Here is a 19366-nt window from a genome sequence, read left to right as displayed (position 1 = left end):
GGTGTTGGGTCGGGTTGGCTTAGGTTGGGCTGCCCGACTCGGCCCAGCCTGGCCTGTGCACGCACAGCTCAGTGTGCCCCCGTGTCCTGCCCTTCCTGCTTCCGATTTGCCAGCTCCAGCATATGGAAAATCCCCACGACCACCTGTTTGGCGGCAAAAGAAAAGCGAGACGGTCTGATTTCAACCCCTAAGTTCCCACTTCGCTGTCTCAAGCCTGTCTCGGTTAGTAGCAACCCCCCCCTATCGCCCTCCCCCCCCCATCGCCCTCCCCCCCCGCAATAGCCCTCCCCCACCCCTCGATCTCCCACCCCCACCCCTCGATCTCCCACCCCCACTCCGCCAGCCCCCACCAAACACACTCACTCCTCTTTCAAAACAAACAGAAGTTTGGAGGGGAATGAGGATAATAATAGTAATAATAATTCTTGCATTTGATATTGTACCTTATTATTACGTCGCTCAAACACCTCAAGTGAATTGACTGTTTTTTGTGGGCGAAACGCGGCAGCCAATTGCTGCCCCACAAACAGTCGTGGAACTGAGCGACAGTGGTTTTTTTCTTTAGGGGTTATTATCCTGTGTGTTGTTATCCTGTGCTATCGTTTACGGTGTATCCTGTGAAGCGCTTTGAGACGCCTCAACGGCGTAATAAGGCACTGTATCAAATGCCAGGATTGTTATTACAGTGCGTTTCGAGTGTTTTCCGGGCGTGCACTTCGAACAGTGGCCAGCAGAGAGCGATCAGGAGTCCTGGGTTCACTCCCCCCCCCCTCCTCCGCCCCCTCTGCTCCCACTGAGGATAACTAATGAATTGCAATTTGTACAACGTTTTAGGATAACTGGTCTCGGATTCTGATAATAATAATAATAATAATAATAATAATAATAATAATCCTCGTATGTGAGACAGTGTCCTGGTAACGTCTCGAAGTGTTCGCTGGATTTACTGAGTCAAATGAGATAGATTTCTGTTCGGAGATGGCATCTCGGGTCACAGTCGATAGTTTGGGGCATCTCAATGTGCCGGGCGACTGACCGCCAGGATAGTTAGTGTGAGGTGAACGGGATGAACCTGGTCTGGCAAATCCGGATGTTCATTCGCCAGCGAAGCTGTCAGCCCCGTGGCTGGACCCGGACGGACCGCGACGTCTTGCTCAGCCTCGGGCCACTCATCAGAGAACCACTAACCTCAGCCTCTCAGAGAAGATGGCGTCAGACTGGAGTGGGGGTGGGGGACAGAGACGGGATCAGGATGTGGCCCGAAACCAGCGATCTCCCTCCGCGCAGCGATACCCGGAGGCCCCGGCGAGAGCGTCTCACCTGAACGGCAGTTGACGGACCGAAGGTGGACAAGGCTTCGCTTAAACCGTCCCCCGGAAATAACCAAACTCGATTGGTCCAGGTCTGCGCCCTCCGAGAATGTTTTGGTGAAAGGGACCAATGACAATGTGGCGAACAGAGTGATGTCACCAAACCCACATCTCGTCTCAGGTGTTGACGTTCGAGATCTGGGTCCTGGAGCTGCCCCTCACCCCCCCCTCCCCTCCCCCCCCACCCCCACCCCCCGGGCATCACTGCCCACACCCATTGTCATGTCATATTGGATCTGATCACTGCTTGTGTCTCCGTACCTGTGTCTGTCTGTCTGTCTGTGGGTGTGGATGTGTCTGTCTGGTTGTACATGTGTGTCTCTGTACCTGTGTCTGTCTGTGGGTGTGGATGTGTCTGTCTGAGTGTACGTGTGTGTCTCTGTACCTGTGTCTGTCTGTCTGTCTGTCTGTGGGTGTGGATGTGTCTGTCTGAGTGTACGTGTGTGTCTCCGTACCTGTGTCTGTCTGTGGGTGTGGATGTGTCTGTCTGGGTGTACGTGTGTGTCTCTGTACCTGTGTCTGTCTGTGGGTGTGGATGTGTCTGTCTGGGTGTACGTGTGTGTCTCTGTACCTGTGTAACTATGGGTGTGTATGTGTCTGTCTGTGAGTATGTGTGTGTCTCTGTACCTGTGTATGTGTGTCTTTGTATCTGTGTATATGTGCGTATTTATATATTTGTGTGTGTAGATACATGTGCAGACAAGTGATACAGATATACACGTGTGTGCGCGTGTGTGTGTGTGTGTGTGCACGTGTGTGTGTGCAAGATTTCGCATTCAGAATTGCAAAGTGTAGTTTGCTATACAATACAAAATTACATTTGTAAAGTGCCTTTCACAACGGAGGACGTCCCAAGGCGCTGAACAGTCAGGGATTAGGGATTGGGTGGGGGGTAGTGGTGAGTATAATTACTCAGTGGGGCCCACACCCACAACAGCTCTCGGTTTTGTGCTCAGAAAACACTTGTCGAACTGAAGAGTTGGAATAAATCTGCCCCCGGGTTAGTTACACTGAACAGAAATCCATTTTTAATCTTCGTTTTCAAAAATATGCCAAAACATATAAAATATGGTGCAACGACGACACGAAAGGCAAGTACGCACACATCAACCACAGCGTTACAAGTCACCCGCGGATGTACAGCAGCTGAAAAAGACCAATGCTGTTCATTGTTGGAACTAACAAATAGTACAAAATACACAATCAAATCAATTTTACAGTGTATTCTGTGAAGCGCTTTGAGACGTCTCAACGACGGGATAAGACGCTATATCAAATGCAAGGATTATTATTATTATTATTATTACCGCACAGCATTCCATCTCTTCCCCCCTCACTCACTTCGAGCACAAAAAAAAACAATCCACCAAAAATAAATAATAATAATTTGGTCACTCAAGCCACGACTGTCTGTGGGGACGCTGCCGTGTGCGATCGGCTGCCGCGTTTCGCCCACAAAATACACAGTCAATTCACTTTACAGTATATCCTGTGAAGCGTTTTGAAGACTTGATGAGGCGCTGTATCAAATGTCATGAATCAAGCAATGAGTTTGCACAGTCGAGCCTCGATGTAATGAAGGGGTGTATGAGGGGTTTCGGCGGTCTGCGGTGTGAGACAGTGGCGGAGACCGGGCAGACGTGGCGGAGGTGGGGGAAGACGCGGATGTGGGGCAGAGAGGACAGCTGAGGGTCAAAACAAGACCCCAAGGTTCCGGACTGGCTTCGCGAGGCGGAGTGACCAACCGTGGATGGTGATGCTGTCGGCGCCTGAGGCGAGGAGGCGTTCCTTGTATTCCACCGAACTCCCCGTTGCATCGGGTCGTTTCTCGGTCCGGTTTGGGTCTGAGCTGGGAAGTCTGTCCGGCCACGGCTGAGAGGGTTGTTCCCCGCGAAGGGGGAAACAAAAGTTTGTCGCTTGGTCTCGCACAGACAGTTTGGGGAGTTGCGGCTCACTTGGTCGGCCACTGGAGGGCTCCCGTACACCTCTCGAGCTGAGGCTGAGACCGGAATCTCCGACCGGCTCTCGCCCAGTGGTTTGGCTGAATGTTTTACCCCAGAGGCCGTTTCTGAGACGCTGCACTTAAAACACTAATCAATCGAGACAAAAGTTGCGTCCGGGGTTAACTGGAAACTAATTGGATCGAGTGTGCCACTGCCACGCGACGCGCTTTAACCCAGTTTCCCTCCACAGCCGGGAAACCTTAACCGTTTCAGCTCCGTTACTCTTGCGGGGCTCTGTGGTTGAGTTGTCCCTGTGTGGACAAGCGGAGAGGGTGGGGGTGGGGGTGGCGGTGGGGGAGGAGTTGTGTGCGCGCGACTGGGGGCTCCCGTCAGCAAGTGTGCGGAGAGCTTTGAGACGATCTCCAGACGTGAAAGGCGTTATATATAAATGTACACATCTCAACGCTTCACAGTGACGGGGGGGGGTCTGTGACTGGGATGGGTTTAATCGCTCCTGTGATGTTCTCCCAATAACAGCCCGGCCTAACCTTATCAGTAACTTCAGATCCACGTCCGAGAAAAACACCCACAGGGCCTTTGAGCACAATTTGTCAAATGATTTACATTTCAGCTAATCAGAATAATATATTTCGCCCACAAAGTATACAGTCAATTCACTTTACAGTATATTCTGTGAAGCACTTGAGGACTTCTAGAGGCGCTGTATCAAATGTAAGGATTACTACTTGTCGTGAATTCGGGAATGTGAGCATGACTCTGAGTTGTGTTACTTGGGCTCATTTCCATGAGTGTCTTTGGAGACGTGTTAATCCACTGCCTGAAACACGCTCTCTGGTATTCCATTCCCCAAATCCTTCAAAGCCTTCCTAAAACTCCCACCTCTGCCCAGAGATCCTGCCTCCAGTCCGGATCACCAGGAAACCGCGACTTATTTCTGGTTTGATTGGACTTCCAGCAGTGGTCAGCCCGGCTCTGCCATCCGCTCACCAGAGATCAGAGCTGAGTTGTTTCTTCAGGGAGACGCCATATCAACTTGTTCGGTCTGGCCTGCTCCACGTCCCCCGCCCGGCCTGTCCCGCCCCACCCCACTATCGGTGGTCGGGCCTTCAGTCTCTCTGTCCCCAACCTTTGGAACTCGCCTCCTTCAAGGCCCGTCTCAAGATTCTCCTCTTCGACCGTGTCTTTGGCCACCCTCCTACCCCCACCCTTGCTGCCCTCCACCCCAACCTGATCCCAAACCCACCCCCCCAGCACAGGAGCAAATCCCTGACTGTCCAGTCCCTTGGGACGTCCTCTCGCTGTGAAAGGTGCTGCGTAACTGTAATTTTATGGTGGTGGTTGTTGTAGTTGTTGTGCCTGGGGCCGGGCTGTGTTTCAGCAGAGCTGTGGTAAACTTACTGAAGTCTTGTCATCTAACAGGTACAGGAGCAACAATGTCAAATTTGGATAAGGATCGGACTGACAGATGGTGAGCACTTTATCGCTTCTGGAGTTGGTGGAACGCGAGCAGTTTGTGTCATCTTTTTACCCAGACCCAGATGATCGCTCTCTCTCGCTCTCTCTCTCTCGCTGGCTGGCTGGCTCCGGTGCTAGACGAGGCTGGAACCGGTCTCCGGATTGTCGGCCCTGATGGGGGGGCTGTAGCTGGCCACCAGCGAGAGCTGGGTGCCCTCCTTGGAGCTCTCCGCGGGGGGCAGGCCATACCTGGCCTTGGCCGGCAGATACCACTGGACACAGCATTGCTGCCACCTGCAAGCCAGCTCGCCCTGTACCTGCACAGTGAGAGAGTGACACAGTGATGTTAACCTGTACCTACACAGCGACAACCCAGTGCGAGGGGAGAGAGAGAGACGGGGGGGGGCCTTACCTCTCCATTTAGGAAGCAATACAAGGTGGCCACAATGGAACCCTGAGAAGAAAAAACAAACCGCTGTGTGAGAAGCATTGAGCACCGAGAGAGAGAGACACCGGGAGAGAGACACCGGGAGAGAGACACAGTGAGAGAGAGACCGGGAGAGAGAGACCGGGAGAGAAGGCCTGTAAATGGAGAGAGTTTGGAGGTGGGCGAGAAGAGATGAACCACTTAATGGACCGCTGACTGGTCAATTAATAATCCCAGCCGGGCTGTCGGCTCCTGTTATTAACAGACCGAAACGTTAGAACATGGGAGTCAGCCAAGAGCCGGTGCTCGAGAAACTTACAAGGTGAGACACGCGAGCCTTGTCGCTCGTGATAATTAGTACAATTACGGTGATGAAACATGGCATCTTTATTCCACCACCCACCACCCACCCCCCCCGAAGGCTTTGTGCACACACGGAGTCCCTGTACTGTGGCGTCCACGCTCGCCTCACAAGCGAGAGGACTCAGGGGGCGAAACCTTAAGCAAGTCTCCTCACCCCACAATTATTGCCACGAGTCTGAGCTGATGGCGCTACACACCTGAAAGGAACCGAGTGTCAAGTCGAAGACCAGCTGCACGTAGCTGTTGAGGTGGTGGGGGACGAAGACAAAGACCATGTAGTTCACACCGAAGAGAGGGATGAGGAACAGCGTGGATCTGGCCAGCCTCCTGCGGGAGGAAAACGCACGCCGTGAGCTCGAGCGCAGGCGCAAGCGAGCGGGGTCCCCACTGTGAGCCGAGAGATATCCCGCCCCACGTCCATTGCGCAGGGGAAGTGCAAAGTTCAACTATAGCCAGAATAAGTGCTGTTGCGCCTCTGTCACGAGAGTTTCTCAAACGAGCGCTCTCCTCTCTCCCTGGAGGGTTGCATTCCTGGTTACCTAACCCTGGAGAGTATTATAGACGCAGGCTGGCGAGAGCCAAGGGTTGGAGCCAGAGTGTGCGTTGGGGTATAAAAACTGTTGGAGTCTAACCACCTGAGTACTCACAGGTACTGCCGGCATTCAGAGATGCGATTGTCCGATGAGTAGACTTTCTGGACCAGAATATGGACGATACAGATGAAGAGGAGGAAGTTCACCTGAAGGAAGAGACACGTGTGAGAGCAATGGCAACACGTTACATTTACACGGCACCCCTCAGGTCAGGAGGACAGTCCCAAGGACAGCTGAACTGGTCAGGGAATGTGGACCCGAGCTGGGGGTTGGGATCAGGAAGGGTGGAGGGCAGGGAGGGTGGGTGTCGGAGGGAGGGGTTAGGTGTGTGGGGGTCGGAGGGTGGGGGTAGGAGAGTGGCCGAAAGCGTGGTCAAATATGAGGGTCTTAAGATGTTCCTTGAAGGAGGCTCGGGGAACGAGGTGAGGGGACAGGGTTCCTAAGGGTGGAGGCAGAGAGGCCGGGCGGGGAGTGTACTGAGCGGAGGGAGCAGACAAAGATGGTAAACTGCGCAAAGTCCTGTTCCCCCCCCCACACCGCCTCCCCCCAACCCCCAGGAACCCCCGGAGACACGGACACTCACCAGGATTGTCAGCGAGATCGGAGCTTTTATGATCCAGAAGTATGGAGACCGAATGGAATCCCAGCACCTGGAATAGAGCAAAGAGTCACTGCCCGACCTCGTACTTGTCAGCCTGACGCTCTCTCTCCCCCTCTCCCTCTCTCCCCCTCTCCCTCTCTCCCCCTTCTATCTCTCTCTCTCTCTCTCTCTCGCCTCTGAGTCAGAAGGTTGTGGGTTCAAGCCCCCACGTCGGGACTCAGAATCACGTAGTCTAAGCCGATGCTCCATTGCAGCGCTGGGGAGTGTTGGGGGGGGGGGGGCGGTGCCTTGTCGGGGGTGCCATCCTTCAGGTCTTCTCGGCTATCTCTTTCTCTCCCGGTGTCCTGGCCAACAAATAAAATTGGTCACGCCGTCCACGGTTCTTTGTGGGGCTTTGCTGAGCGCAAACACATTCTGCCCACAAAAGTCAAGTCGATCCACTTCACATTGAAACGCTTTGGGACATCCTTCTGACGTGACAAGGCGCTATAGCCAGGCAAAGATTATAATTTATTATCATTATATTGTCCTCCCGCCTTCCCCTCCCGCCTCCCGTTTTCTCTTACCCCACATCATCGTAATGCAGCATCACCAGCGACCAGGTGAGTGTGATCAATGCCGGAGCCCCTACAGTGAGAGAGAAAGAGCGAGGGAGGGGGAGAGAGAGCGAGGGAGGGGGGGAGAGAGCGAGGGAGGGGGAGAGAGGGAGAGAGAGAATGACAACAGTCACAGGACAGCTGTGGGACGTATGATGCATGTGTCGGGCGAGTGAGAGGCCTGGGGCATGCGTGTATAATGCGTACGGGGGTGGGGGGGGGGTGACGTGCAGGTGGTTGAAGGGCAGGTGGTTGAGGGGCAGGTGGTTGAGGGGCAGCCACCCTTACCCCAGGCGATGGCAAAGTAGGAGCCAAAGTGCTCGTTGTCGATGAAGAAGGAGACGGCCATGAGCGTGTGCAGGTACACGGCCTCCGCCAGCAGCCAGAAGAAGTTTGCGGTGACGCTGAAGTGAAAGAAGGCGATGGCGACTTTACAGGACGTCTGTAACAGACAGAGCGTGGGTCAGACCAGCCCCCCTCCAGCCTCCCACCCACCACCCCCCCCCACCACCCACCCACCTCCCACCACCCCCCTCTGCACTCGACAGATACACGTAATAAGGTGCTGTATCAAATGCCAGGATTATTGTTATTATTATTGTGTTATTATTATTATGTGTGAAGCTGTCGCTCACCGTTGACGGGCTGCACTGATCGGTCTCGCTGCCGAACAGGATGGCGTCCTTCACGAAGACGGAGACCGCTTTCAGGATGAAGGAGAGGAAGAGGTTGATGTGGATGTAGTTCCTGGTGCAGTGGAGTTTCCTGGGGCCGAGGCCAGAGCAACAGACAGCGATCGTGACCAAGGCCGGGACCAGAGGCTCGTGTCCCACGCAGATAAACGCTCAGGACCGAGAACACACGGCAGCCGAGTGCGTCAGACGGTAAAGTTCCCTTCCACGGCAACGTCGGGGGAAGAGAAGGGACTTTCTCTCTCTTGGCCGACAATCCCCCCCACCCACCCACCACCCAAATAAATTGGCCGTTTGCTTATGGGACGTTTGCTGTCTGCATAATTGGCCCCTGTGTTTTGTCCGCAATACAGACCCTACGCTCCCCGCTTACAGCCCGGGTCAGCGCGGGATATGTCAGTGAGTTTTACCTGAAGAGGCAGAGGAGGAACAGGGCAACGGTGAGGAAGATCAGGGAAAGGCTGTGGCCCACTGTGTAGCTGAGCTTCACGCGCTCTAGGAACGCTTCCTGTCCGCACAACACAGAGCAATAACACGTCAGGACACAGGAAAACGGCCGCTGACTCGAACAGATCGCGCTTTACTATTTTATTCCCTCTGTAGCCGGTCCCGCAGTGTAGGGGTTTAACACGGGGTAATGATCCCTCAAAAAAAAAATTGGGGTCACTCACTCCACGACTGTTTGTGTGGGGGGGGGGGGGGGGGAGACGCTGCTGTGCGCAATTGGCTGCCCCGTTTCGCCCACAAAATACACAGTCACTTCACTTTGCAGTATATTCTGTGAAGCGCTTTGAGACGTCGCGAAGACGTGATCAGGCGCTGCAACAAATGCCAGGGTTATTATTATTATTATTATTGTTCATTATTATTCATTAAAATCATCTTGGGAGTAAACCTGGTGTATTTATACACATTCCGGGTTTGAAAAGGCGATGGATGTGATAATTCCACACAGTGAATGCACTTTGAACCCCCACCAGTGAGGACAGAAACCCCAATACTGAGCGCGGGACAGTTGGTGGGACTGACCTTGACATCAGGCTCCGTGTTGTTGGGGTTGTAGCCACACGCAGCGGAGTAGGAGGTGAACAGGTCAGTCCATCCCTCGCTGGTGCAGCGACGGCTGATGTTCCCTGTTTCAAACAGAAAAACGGGATCGATCGCAGGAACAAACCACCGGTCCATCCAGTTTCCCAAAACATCCGTTCTATCGCATTCCCCACTGGAGCTCTCTACTCTAACCCCATTCCCTGCTCTCCCTCTCTCTCCCCCCACCCCCATCGTATCTGTGCTGGGACTCGCTCCCCACCACTGGAGCTCTCTACTCTAACCCCATTCCCTGCTCTCCCTCTCTCCCCCCCCCCCCCCCCCATCGTGTCTGTGCTGGGGCTCGCTCCCCACCACTGGAGCTCTCTACTCTATTATCTCTTCCAGGTGGTGATCGCAGAAGCCGATTGTCTGTGATGGTTTTGTGTGCCTCTGTCCCTGAGGTGGAGGACATTGAGGTCTCTCTCACCTGTTGTGCGGGTGAACAGCGATGGGAATCTGGGACACGGCAGCACCACGATCTCTCCAATGGCGGACGCTGGCCAACACGAGACATTGTCCCACTTGGAGCGGCAGCCTGCGGTGAAGGGGAGGAAACCCGGAATGAGAACGGTCGCAGGACAGAGTGAGGGAGGGAACGAATGGGAGGAGAGGAGAGGCACGAGTGAATGAGGAGAGAGAGCGAGTGAGTGAGTTCAGAGTGAGCAGAGAGTGAGGGAGGGAGGCAGGGAATGGGAGGAGAGGCGTGAGCGAGTGACTGGGGAATAATAATGATAACCATCCTGGCATTTGATACAGTGCCTTATCACGTCTTGGAGACGTCTCAAAGGGCTTCACAGGATATACTGTAAAGCGAAGTGACTGTGTATTTTGTGGGTGAAACGCAGCAGCCAATTGCGCACAGAGTGTCCCCACAAACAGTCGTGGATTGAAGTTCGGAAGCAGAGATCGAATGAGTTCAGAGTGGGTGGGTTCGGAGTGGGTGGGTTCGGAGTGGGTGGGTTCGGAGTGGGTGGGTTCGGAGTGGGTGGGTTCGGAGTGGGTGGGTTCGGAGTGGGTGGGTTCGGAGTGGGTGGGTTCGGAGTGGGTGGGAACATTACTATGGTAAAGGATGTGAGAAGGGGGCTGGCAGCGTCTCCCCGGTAGAGGGAGCCACGTGCAAGGCTTGGACGGAGGCGGCAGCTCGGTGATTGTCGGCGGGCGGGGGTGGCTGACTCACCAAGGTGCCAGCGGGCAGCGGACATGTTTGTCGCGATGTCCATGGCCCGGCATCTCTCTGCCCCCTCCTGGAACTCGAGCAGCAGCTCGCAGTCTGCTTGCATCGTCGACACCGACACCGCGGGAACCAACGGCTTTAGCCTGAAATCTGCCAACCTCCTCGCGCACGACAACAACTACAACAACAACAACAACAAGTTACATCCATAAAGCGCCTTTCACGTCAGGAGGAAATTCCAAAGCCCTGAACACGTCTACAGGGAACAAACATCCCGTTAATCCCAGTCGTATGAGTGTGAGAACCGGGTCAGACCCCGTCAGGAAATTCCGGTGTTTGAGAATTCCTAAGAGACGAATCGGGAAATTCCAGAATCCGCCAAATTTGGGTGGGGGGGGGGGAAAGGAGGCATTATGTCATCCACCAATGGATCTGGTCTGCTCTTCCCTCCCACAATAACACACGCTCCCCAGGCCTCTGATACCCAAAGCTCGGGGCCAGCCCTCTGGCTGACACGATTCTCTCTCCCACGCTCATTCCCGAGTCTCTTCGTCCACACGTACAATTTGCGAGACTGATGGTTCGGATTTTGGCTTTGACCCCCGAGGCCGGTTCCCGTGTTGGAATTTGTTCCCATCTCCGTCCCGAAGCTCTGTAACTGGGTCCCCCGACTGGAGGGCATTGACTTGACAGTTTTAGTGACCGTTTCTCACCTGGATTCTCGCTGTGGACTTCAGACTCTCGGTCACTTTGGTCTGTGCCCGGTTCAAGTGGATCCTGGGGCACTATTCGCAAAGCGAAGGGTTTCTCTCTCCCTCCCTCCCTCTCTCATTCTCTCTCTCTCTCTCTCTCTCAGTGTCCTGGCTGACAATCCCTCCCAGATACAATCAGTTGCTCACTTCACGGCGGTTTGTGGGGATTTCACTCCGCGCAGATTGGCTGCTGAGCTCACCCCCAACCCTGCCGTTTAAAGGTGAATCCTGTGAAGCGCTTTGAGAGAACCCCACGGGATGATAAGGTATTCAACGTGAGGGTTATTAGAAAATATTTTAATCGCCTTTGCATCGAAGCAGCAAACGATGTTGAAAGCCGCTGACAAGAGTGAGGGGGCTGGACCACATTGCATGTCAGGGTTTGTTTATTTGCGAAGCGATCTCGTTGCACGATTGGTTTAGCGACGGAGCAAGAAAAAAAAAAAAAAAAAAAAAATGCGCTTTGCGGGTAAGGAAAAAATTCCGCTTCAATCTAAATATTTGTGCGCTTCTGATGCATTGTAAATCATGTTCACAGCTGCTGAAAACTTCACGTTAGCCTCACGTCACTACAAGTAGACAAAGTTTGCATTCCTGGGCCCCCCCACCCCCCACCACATCCCCCAACTCAAAAACTCTCTATCTCCCTTTCTGGTCAAAGAGACCCGCTGACATCCCATTGTTTTCCTCGGTTAACTTGTTTCGTTGCTTTTTTCCCCAACAAAATATGCGTTAAAACATATCCAAACAAAAACAGAAAGAGGCGTTGGGGAATGTACTTACGGATCAGAGAAGAGCAACGATGCTAAGTCCAACTTACGCGAGATCCAGCCTCGCTCCTCACCCCTTCACGCTCCTCACTCCCAGCAGAAAAAAAACCCAGTTGCCCCGACTCCAGCGCTGGCTTCGATTCCGTTCTCTTTCCTCCTCCCTCCTTTGATCAGCCCGGAGTGTCTTGAGTCTATCCAGATCCCCTGAAACTGACCCCAGAGACACACGAGCCAGAGACTCCCAGACTCAGCTCCCAGCCTCTCCGATCCGGCCAGCCAGAATAGGCGGTGGTTTTGAAAGCTCGACTGCTCACAGGCTCACATGCACATTCAGCGTCCCGTTCACACGTCATTTACATGGTCAACGCTAATGACAATCCTCGGCTTTGATGGAGCACCTTATCACGTCGTTGAGAAGCCAGTAAGCGCTTCATTAAATTGACTATTTGGCGGGCGAAACGCGGCAGCCACTTGCGCACAGCAGCGACCCCACAAACAGCCATGGATTGAGCGACCACATTTCTTTTTCAGAGGGATTATGTCCCCCCCCCCCCCCACCCCGGAAAGCGATCCGCCAATCGACTAACAACCGGGTTCCTACTTGCTGCCGGGTAAACAGAGGCGCGTGGAGTGAGGAAACTTGCCCAAGGTTTCACTCGGCCCGGGAACGGAATCCAGGTCCTCCCTCTCTCTCTTGCTTGTCTCGGTACTGGCACTCGTTCCGGAGAGAAATGTGCGCGCAAACACACACACACGCGCGCGAGCGCACGCACACAGACAAACCGACGTGCGAGAAGCAGACAGGAGAGGACACTCGATGCTGATCCGAATCCTTTGCGACTATTTTGAATTTCAAAGAAGCTTCGGCTGTCAGCCTCTGCCCGGCCTCACCCCGCGGATTCCTGATCCAGGCCGACAGTCAAAACTCTCAATTACCTCCCAAACAGTCACTACACCTGACGGTGAGCACTCTGCGATGTTTCCGCATGAGGGGCCGGCGGTAAAACACAGGCTTTTGTTCCCTTACTTGAGGGACTTGACGAGGACTGACTTTTGCTCACAGACTGGTTTAACCCCGACACTGCCGCAGACCTGTACCGTTACTCGGCAACAACACAGCGCCTCAGAGTGAAGCATCTCCCCTCGTGCATTACCTCTGTGTAGTGACTGTTTTTCTGTTCCGTAGGTAAGACATGGAGTCCTGGTAGCTGAGTGGTGAGAGCACTCGCCTGGCGAGCGAAAGGACTTGGCCCTGATTCCCGGGCGGGGCCAAACCTTGGCCAAGTTTCCTTACTCCACACGTCTCTGATACTCAGCAATAAGTAGGAACTCGGGTTGTCAGTCGATCGGCCGATCGCTTTTTGGGGGTAATAATCCCCTTCAAAACAACGACTGTTTGTGGGACATTGCTGTGTGCAATGCAGCACTGCCCCCCACCCCCACCCACCTTTCTCACCGTCAGCCCCCCACTCCCACCCCTCCCCGCCAAACCATCCCGCTCCCCCCCACTCCCCCCCCCCCCCCCTCCCTCTGCACCGCATCACTGTACTGGGGGGTTCAGCCTGGAACTGTGATCCCAAAGCTGCAGATTAACTGGATTTCTTCCCTTTCTCCAGGTTCCTGTTTATGTCCTGAATGCAGCGCATTCCACGGTTGCTGTGGTGATGGTTTCAGACCCTCAGCCGGTAATAACGTCTCATGTAAATATCCCATTTAATATCCATTTGGCCAAATTGCTCTTAATGGTCCCGGGCAATGCGCAGTCAGCGTCAGGGAAGCTGCGGTGATTAAGTTAAAGGGTAAAGGTGCTCTCGGCGGAGCAGGGGGTCCCGGGAGAAACACGCAACCAGGGGCAACGAGAGCGGAGAGGCGCCGAGAGGCACGTTCCAATGAACACCATCGCCTCGATAATGCAACACTCAATGTCTCGGAGCGCGTCGCAGAATGTACTGTAAAGTGTATTTTGACTGTATATTTTTGTGGGTGAAAGAGCGGCAGCCAATTGCGCACTTGAGTGTCCCGCAAACAGCCATGGATTGAGTGACCAATTGTATCTGGGGAGAGAGTGTGGGGGGGGGGGGGACGGGGTGGTGCGGGGTGGGGGGAGAATGTCAGCCGGGACGCGGGCTGGTGGGGGTGGGGATAACACCCTAACCTTTCCAGCTAGTGTTGCGGGAACTTTGTCATGTCAGTGAAACATGCCTCAGCGGGGAGCAGTCGGGCTGAGGTCTGACACTCTGTCTGTGGAGGACGAGACACTTGTTATATTCAGCTGCAAATGGTCCTGGGGAGGCTAATGGATTGCAAGGACACGAGCGTTAATGTTTCAGGCCGCGAATTGTTCTGACTCAATAATGCGGCGCTCACGATCCCCGGCTCGTTCCGAGGCAAAACAAAGGCGTCGTTATTTTATTAATATCTAATGTTCCAAAGTCTCCAGAACAGACTTGCATTTATCCGACACCCACTGAGCTGCTGATTCTTCCATTTCAGATCGCAAATGACCAGGTTCCCTGTTGTGTGTGTGTGTGTTTGTGTGCGTCTCTCTCTCTCTCTGACTCTCTCTCTCCCTCTCTCAATCGCGCAGGTTCTGGGGTCAATGAACATACAGCGGCTGAGAGGGGAACCTGTGATTTCTGCTCCGCTATCTTTCCATCTCTCTCTCTGGTGCCAGGCAACTACAAACTGGAGCAAGGATAGAGCAGACAGGGGGAAGAAACAAGTAGTCACTTAATCCGCGACTGCTTGTGGGGACGACGCTGTGCGCAATTGGCTGCACCCCCAAAATATACAGTCAATTCACTTTACAGTATATTCCGTGAAGCGTCGTGAGACGTCTCGAACTATGGATAAGACGCCATATCAAAGGCAAGGATTATGGTTATGACTAAGTCATCGGCCGGGTCACTGGACTCATTTAAAAAGCAGTTCGGTGCTGTGACTTGAGGGGCGAGAGTGGGGCAGGTGTTCTGGGCGGTCGGGATGGGCCGTGGGCTTTCACCATCCAGTCTGATCTCGGATTCTTGTGTGGCAAAGAGCCGCAGAAAAAGGGAATATTTCACACAACTCATTTCTGTGCCGACCGGAAACAATGGCACAGCCTACAGTCACCACTCGGGGGCGATGTTCACCATCTGAGAAGGCTCCCCCCCACCCCCCCACCTCCCCGCAGTGTAGTGACTGTTAATTAGATCCTTGAAATTCCCCCTTGCCTTAAGAAAACCTAAGACGGCACCGGAATTGTGTGAGAGGCAACGGTCTCAAGGCCGAGGCCGGGCGGAATTCTGGGGGCTCGTGTTGGTAAAAACGCAGAGGTGCAAAGTCCCGTCAATGTGAGACACAGGAACGGGAGGAGGCCATTCAGCCCCTCGAGCCCGTTCCGCCACTCCATAAGATCACGGCCGATCTGTTCCTCAACTCCAATTACTCGCCCAATTTTCCCGAGACTCGCGGACCTCGTTCTCACTGAGTCTGTGCTCGGGGTTGATATTTGCATAACATTTCTCAGGCTTTGATGAAGCGAGTACCTCGGTAATTAGCGGCAATCACCGGAACCGCTCCTCACTGCATTTTGAACAACTTCAATCATCTTTTGTTTGGGCTGATTGTGTACGTCCGTTGTCTTGCAGACACCGGAGGGAAGAGACTCGGAGCTCTCCATTACCCAAATTCCCAAATCTCATCAATCGTCGGTCTCTGAAGGTTCTGTGCCTCTCGCTGGCTCCAGCTCAAACGGCGTGCGCGGCTGATTAAAGTCAGGCTGGGGTCAGCGCCAAACCTGACACACACACACAACAATACAGCAAGATCAGCGTCCGAAAGCCCCCTGGATGCCGCGTTTGCCGACGAGCACAGTCACTACACTTGACGGTAGCTATCCGTGGCGAAGCACGTTGCGTGAGAGCTCGCAATTCACCCCGATGGACACCGTGGCCAGACCCAGTTCGTGGCATTTCCTTGTGTTAATTTGGTGGAATCCTGTAGCTCAGTGGTTAGAGCTCTCGCCTCGCGAGTGAGAGGACCCGGGTTCGATTCCCGGGTGGAACGAAACCTTGGGTTAGTTTCCTTGCTCCACACGCGCGCCTCTGATTATCAAGGAATAAGTAGGAACTCGGTTGTTAGTCGACTGGCAGATCACTTTCCGGGGGATAATTATCCCTCCAAAAAAGAATTTGGTCGCTCAATTCCACGACGCAAAGGCGCTCCATCAAATGGAAGGATTATTATTATTATTATTATTGATTAACACTTTCCTTTGGTTTCCGTGATTAACACGAGGAACGTGTAAACCGGCTTTCGCAAATTATAACCCGAGCATTTAATTGCATCCGAGCCCAGGGAAACGGCAGAGAACGGAGGCAATGGGAGCGGAGAATGATATGATACGTACAGACTCCGAGGTAATGGACTGTTGCAAAGTACTTATCTGGGCTAATGAAAACTGCCTGAGCGATGCAGGAGGTTTGTCTCGCAGCAATGAAATATTTCCCTTTGGATGTGGTTTTAATGTCCGATGCACTTAATGACAGATACATTGTAATAGCAATAACCCTCGCATTCGATATACCGAGACGTCTCAAAGCAGCAGCCAATTGCGCAGTGTTTCATAAACAGTCGTGGATTGAGTGACCAAATTATTTAATTATTATTATTTTTTGAAGGCATTATTACCCCCTGGAAAGCGACTAACCACTGGGTTCCTACTTACTGCTGGTAAAGAGGTGTGTGTGTGTGTGTGTGTGTGGAGTAAGAAAACTTGCCCAACGCTTTGCCCTGCCCGGGAATCAAACCCAGATCCTCTTTTCTTGTGAGGCGAGTGCTCCAACCACTCAGCTCCCGGGTACTGCGCAATAATAATAATAATAATAATAATCCTTGCATTTGATATAGACCCTTATCATGTCTTCGAGACGTCTCAAAGCACTTCACAGAATATACTGTGAAGCATAGTGACGGGAATGCCAGCGTTAAGTTGTTATTAGTTCTTCGGGATAAAAGGGGCGTGGGACCCCCCCCTACCCCCCCCTCTCCCACCCCGCAGAGTGGCTTCCATATTGTCCGAGGCGATCCTGGTTGGACGGTCATTTCTGGACGGATTGTGCGTCAACAGCACTCGGGATAAGATGCCGAAGGGCTTTCCGGAGAATTATAATCGTGTATTGTAATAGTGCTCCCTCTCCCCAACTCGCTCTCCATCTCACACACACACACACACACACACACACACACCCCACATCCCCAATGTGTTTTTTTTTGCAGCTGAGCGTCTGACACGAGGAAACCCATCACCTCGCTTAAGAGGGAATTGCTGGCGGCGAGGCAGAGGGTTGAAAGGCGCTGTACAGATGTCAGAGACAATAGGGTTGTTGCTGCAGGGAAACTGGTCTGTCGAGAGGACGAGTTGTCTCCAAATTGGTTCCAGTATTAATTCTCTGGTGATGGATGATGCTGCGAGATGCCGGTGGCACCGGCCGCAGTCCGCTGTGCGGGAAACTGGTTATAAAACCCAGTCACTGAAAAGACCGGAGGTGCAGTGAGTGGGTGAGCGCTCCTCAAATAACCGGCTCAGGTCCACCCTCGGTGTTTATCCTGTCAAAAAGCCTCAAACTCCAGCGATCGCCAACCGTAACTGCACACAGTGACATCCCTCCCTACCCCCACCGCCCCATCCCCACCACCCCCACACAGCAACTCTCCCCCCACCGCACACAGCAACTCTCCCCCCACCGCACACAGCAACTCTCCCCCCACACACAGCGACTCCCTTTAACAGGATCTCCAACATCCACTGGAACAGTCACAGGTGGAAATGGCTTTTAATGGCTCATCTATCAAGGACGGAGCCTCTGAAAATGTCACCCACTCCCTCTCCGCACCCCCCCCCCCCCCACCCCGAGCGCTGGTGTGGGGGTGGGGGAAGGGCAGTAACTCCAGCCCCGGTTTGTGGGTTTCGTTGGGAGGTTTAGTTAATCATCAGCCTCACAGCAACACTAAGGAACATCGTTGATCATATCACCCACAGCTCCAGCTCCCACTAAACTGATTACAGGCTCTGACTCCAGCCGATTCTAGCAGTTAGTGCAGCGAGAGATTGGATCACGTCTCTTTCTCTCTTAGTAACCCTCGTCCTGTCAGAGAAGCCACGTCCTGACACCTGCTTCAGCAGCTCGGGATCTCAGCCTGTAACACAGGGAGCATCGGAGGCGAGGGTGGAGGGGGTGGAGGGGGGGGGAGGATGAAATACCGCTCCGAGTGGAGACAGATGGTTTGATTACACATTCAGTTTCTGATCCGCACAGATTGGTTTCTGACGGGGAAAGATCTCTTGCGGTCGGCAGTCCGGAGTGGATTCAACAACAACAACAACGAGGTTACATTTGTGTAGCGCCTTTCACGTCGGGAGGACGTCCCAAGGATTCCCGACTCCAGCTGAGATAACTGTCCCCAGACCGAGACTGAGAGCCGGAGGGGCAACCGTACAGCAGGTGGCGGTGGGTGGGAGGGGGGGGTATGTCAAACACAGTAATCCTTGCATTTGATGTAGCCCCTCATTACATCTTTGAGACGTCTCAAAGCTCTTCGCAGGATCGACCGTGAAGTGTAGTGACTGTGCGTCTCACGGGTATGAACGCACATTGTTGCGGTTAATCGCAGCGAGTTGGTGCCGAGGTCGGTGTCTATCGTTTGTCTGGTCAAAACCAAATCAGCCCGGGTTTGCCCTGAAAAGTGATTTACAGCAATTTCCCAGAGCCCTGACTTGAGGATCCCCTCGCGTCTATTCAGGGAGTTTGTGTTTAATGCTGATCGCATTTCAGGAATTAACTTTGCATTAGAATTTCAACCCTCTTTTTATTCTTAATAATATCCCCGCTTTTTTGTTGGGAGGGGAGATCGTGGGGGGTCGGCTCTTCATTGCTTTTTATTTCATTACAGCTGACATGCGGAATAACTGGGCAATCGGCGGCAGCAATTCTTATTTAAAGATAAATTGGATTCAATTGAATATTCAGTCTCGGCTTGTTCCACCGCACAGCCTTTTAACATCCACTTATTGCATCAATCTGTTTCCAGCGCAAAGCTATAATCTTTTTGCACTTCTATGAATAATATGTCTGATTTCAGCAGAGATTTCTCTGCTAACGCAGCTTTGACTTGTTCCAGCGCAGGGCTCTGGGGAAGAGCGTTCCATTGTGGAATCCTGTGGCTTGGCGTTCGGTGAGAGAACTTGCCTCGCGAGTGAGAGGCTCGATTCCCGGGCGGGTCAAGGCCAGGCGTTGGGCAACCTTCCTTGCTCCAAAAATAATAATTTGGTGACTCAATCCACGACTGTTTGTGGGACAACACGGTCTGCAATTTGGCCGCCGTGTTTCGTCAACCAAGTGTACAATCCGTCCACTTTACAGCATATTCCGCAAGGAGCTTTGAGACGTCTCTCTCTGACCTGATAAGGCGCTGTATCAAATGCCGGGATTATTATATATTGTGTTAGTATTGTCAGAGACACGCTCCTTCGAATGAGA

At 53.2% G+C, this 19366-nt stretch overlaps 1 protein-coding gene across 1 annotated transcript; it reads right to left on the bottom strand.

Annotated features, from left to right (window-relative positions):
• Positions 1-4923: 4923 nt before the first annotated feature.
• Positions 4924-10430, bottom strand: LOC103187754 (vasoactive intestinal polypeptide receptor-like). Its single transcript, XM_042343457.1, has 12 exons — positions 10328-10430; positions 9578-9685; positions 9091-9194; positions 8472-8569; positions 8005-8134; positions 7601-7811; positions 7340-7400; positions 6756-6822; positions 6227-6318; positions 5777-5906; positions 5202-5243; positions 4924-5106 (listed from the first exon to the last, which is right to left on the bottom strand). Exons 1-12 carry the CDS (start codon positions 10428-10430, stop codon positions 4924-4926), a joined length of 1329 nt encoding a protein of 442 aa, XP_042199391.1.
• Positions 10431-19366: the final 8936 nt, after the last annotated feature.

This window comes from Callorhinchus milii, unplaced genomic scaffold, assembly GCF_018977255.1.
Source record: "Callorhinchus milii isolate IMCB2004 unplaced genomic scaffold, IMCB_Cmil_1.0 Scaffold23, whole genome shotgun sequence".
NCBI lineage: Eukaryota > Metazoa > Chordata > Chondrichthyes > Chimaeriformes > Callorhinchidae > Callorhinchus > Callorhinchus milii.
Note: the sequence above shows the minus strand (reverse complement) of the source record. Positions and strands in the feature narration are given on the sequence as shown.

Coding starts and splice junctions, on each gene's coding strand:
- LOC103187754 (XM_042343457.1), bottom strand. CDS start 10,430: ATGCAAGCAGACTGCGAGCTGCTGCTCGAGTTCCAGGAGGGGGCAGAG. Junction 8,570..9,090: donor ACACGGAGCCTGATGTCAAG/GTCAGTCCCACC, acceptor TTGTGCGGACAG/GAAGCGTTCCTAGAGCGCGT. Junction 6,319..6,755: donor CGATCTCGCTGACAATCCTG/GTGAGTGTCCGT, acceptor CTCTTCCTTCAG/GTGAACTTCCTCCTCTTCAT.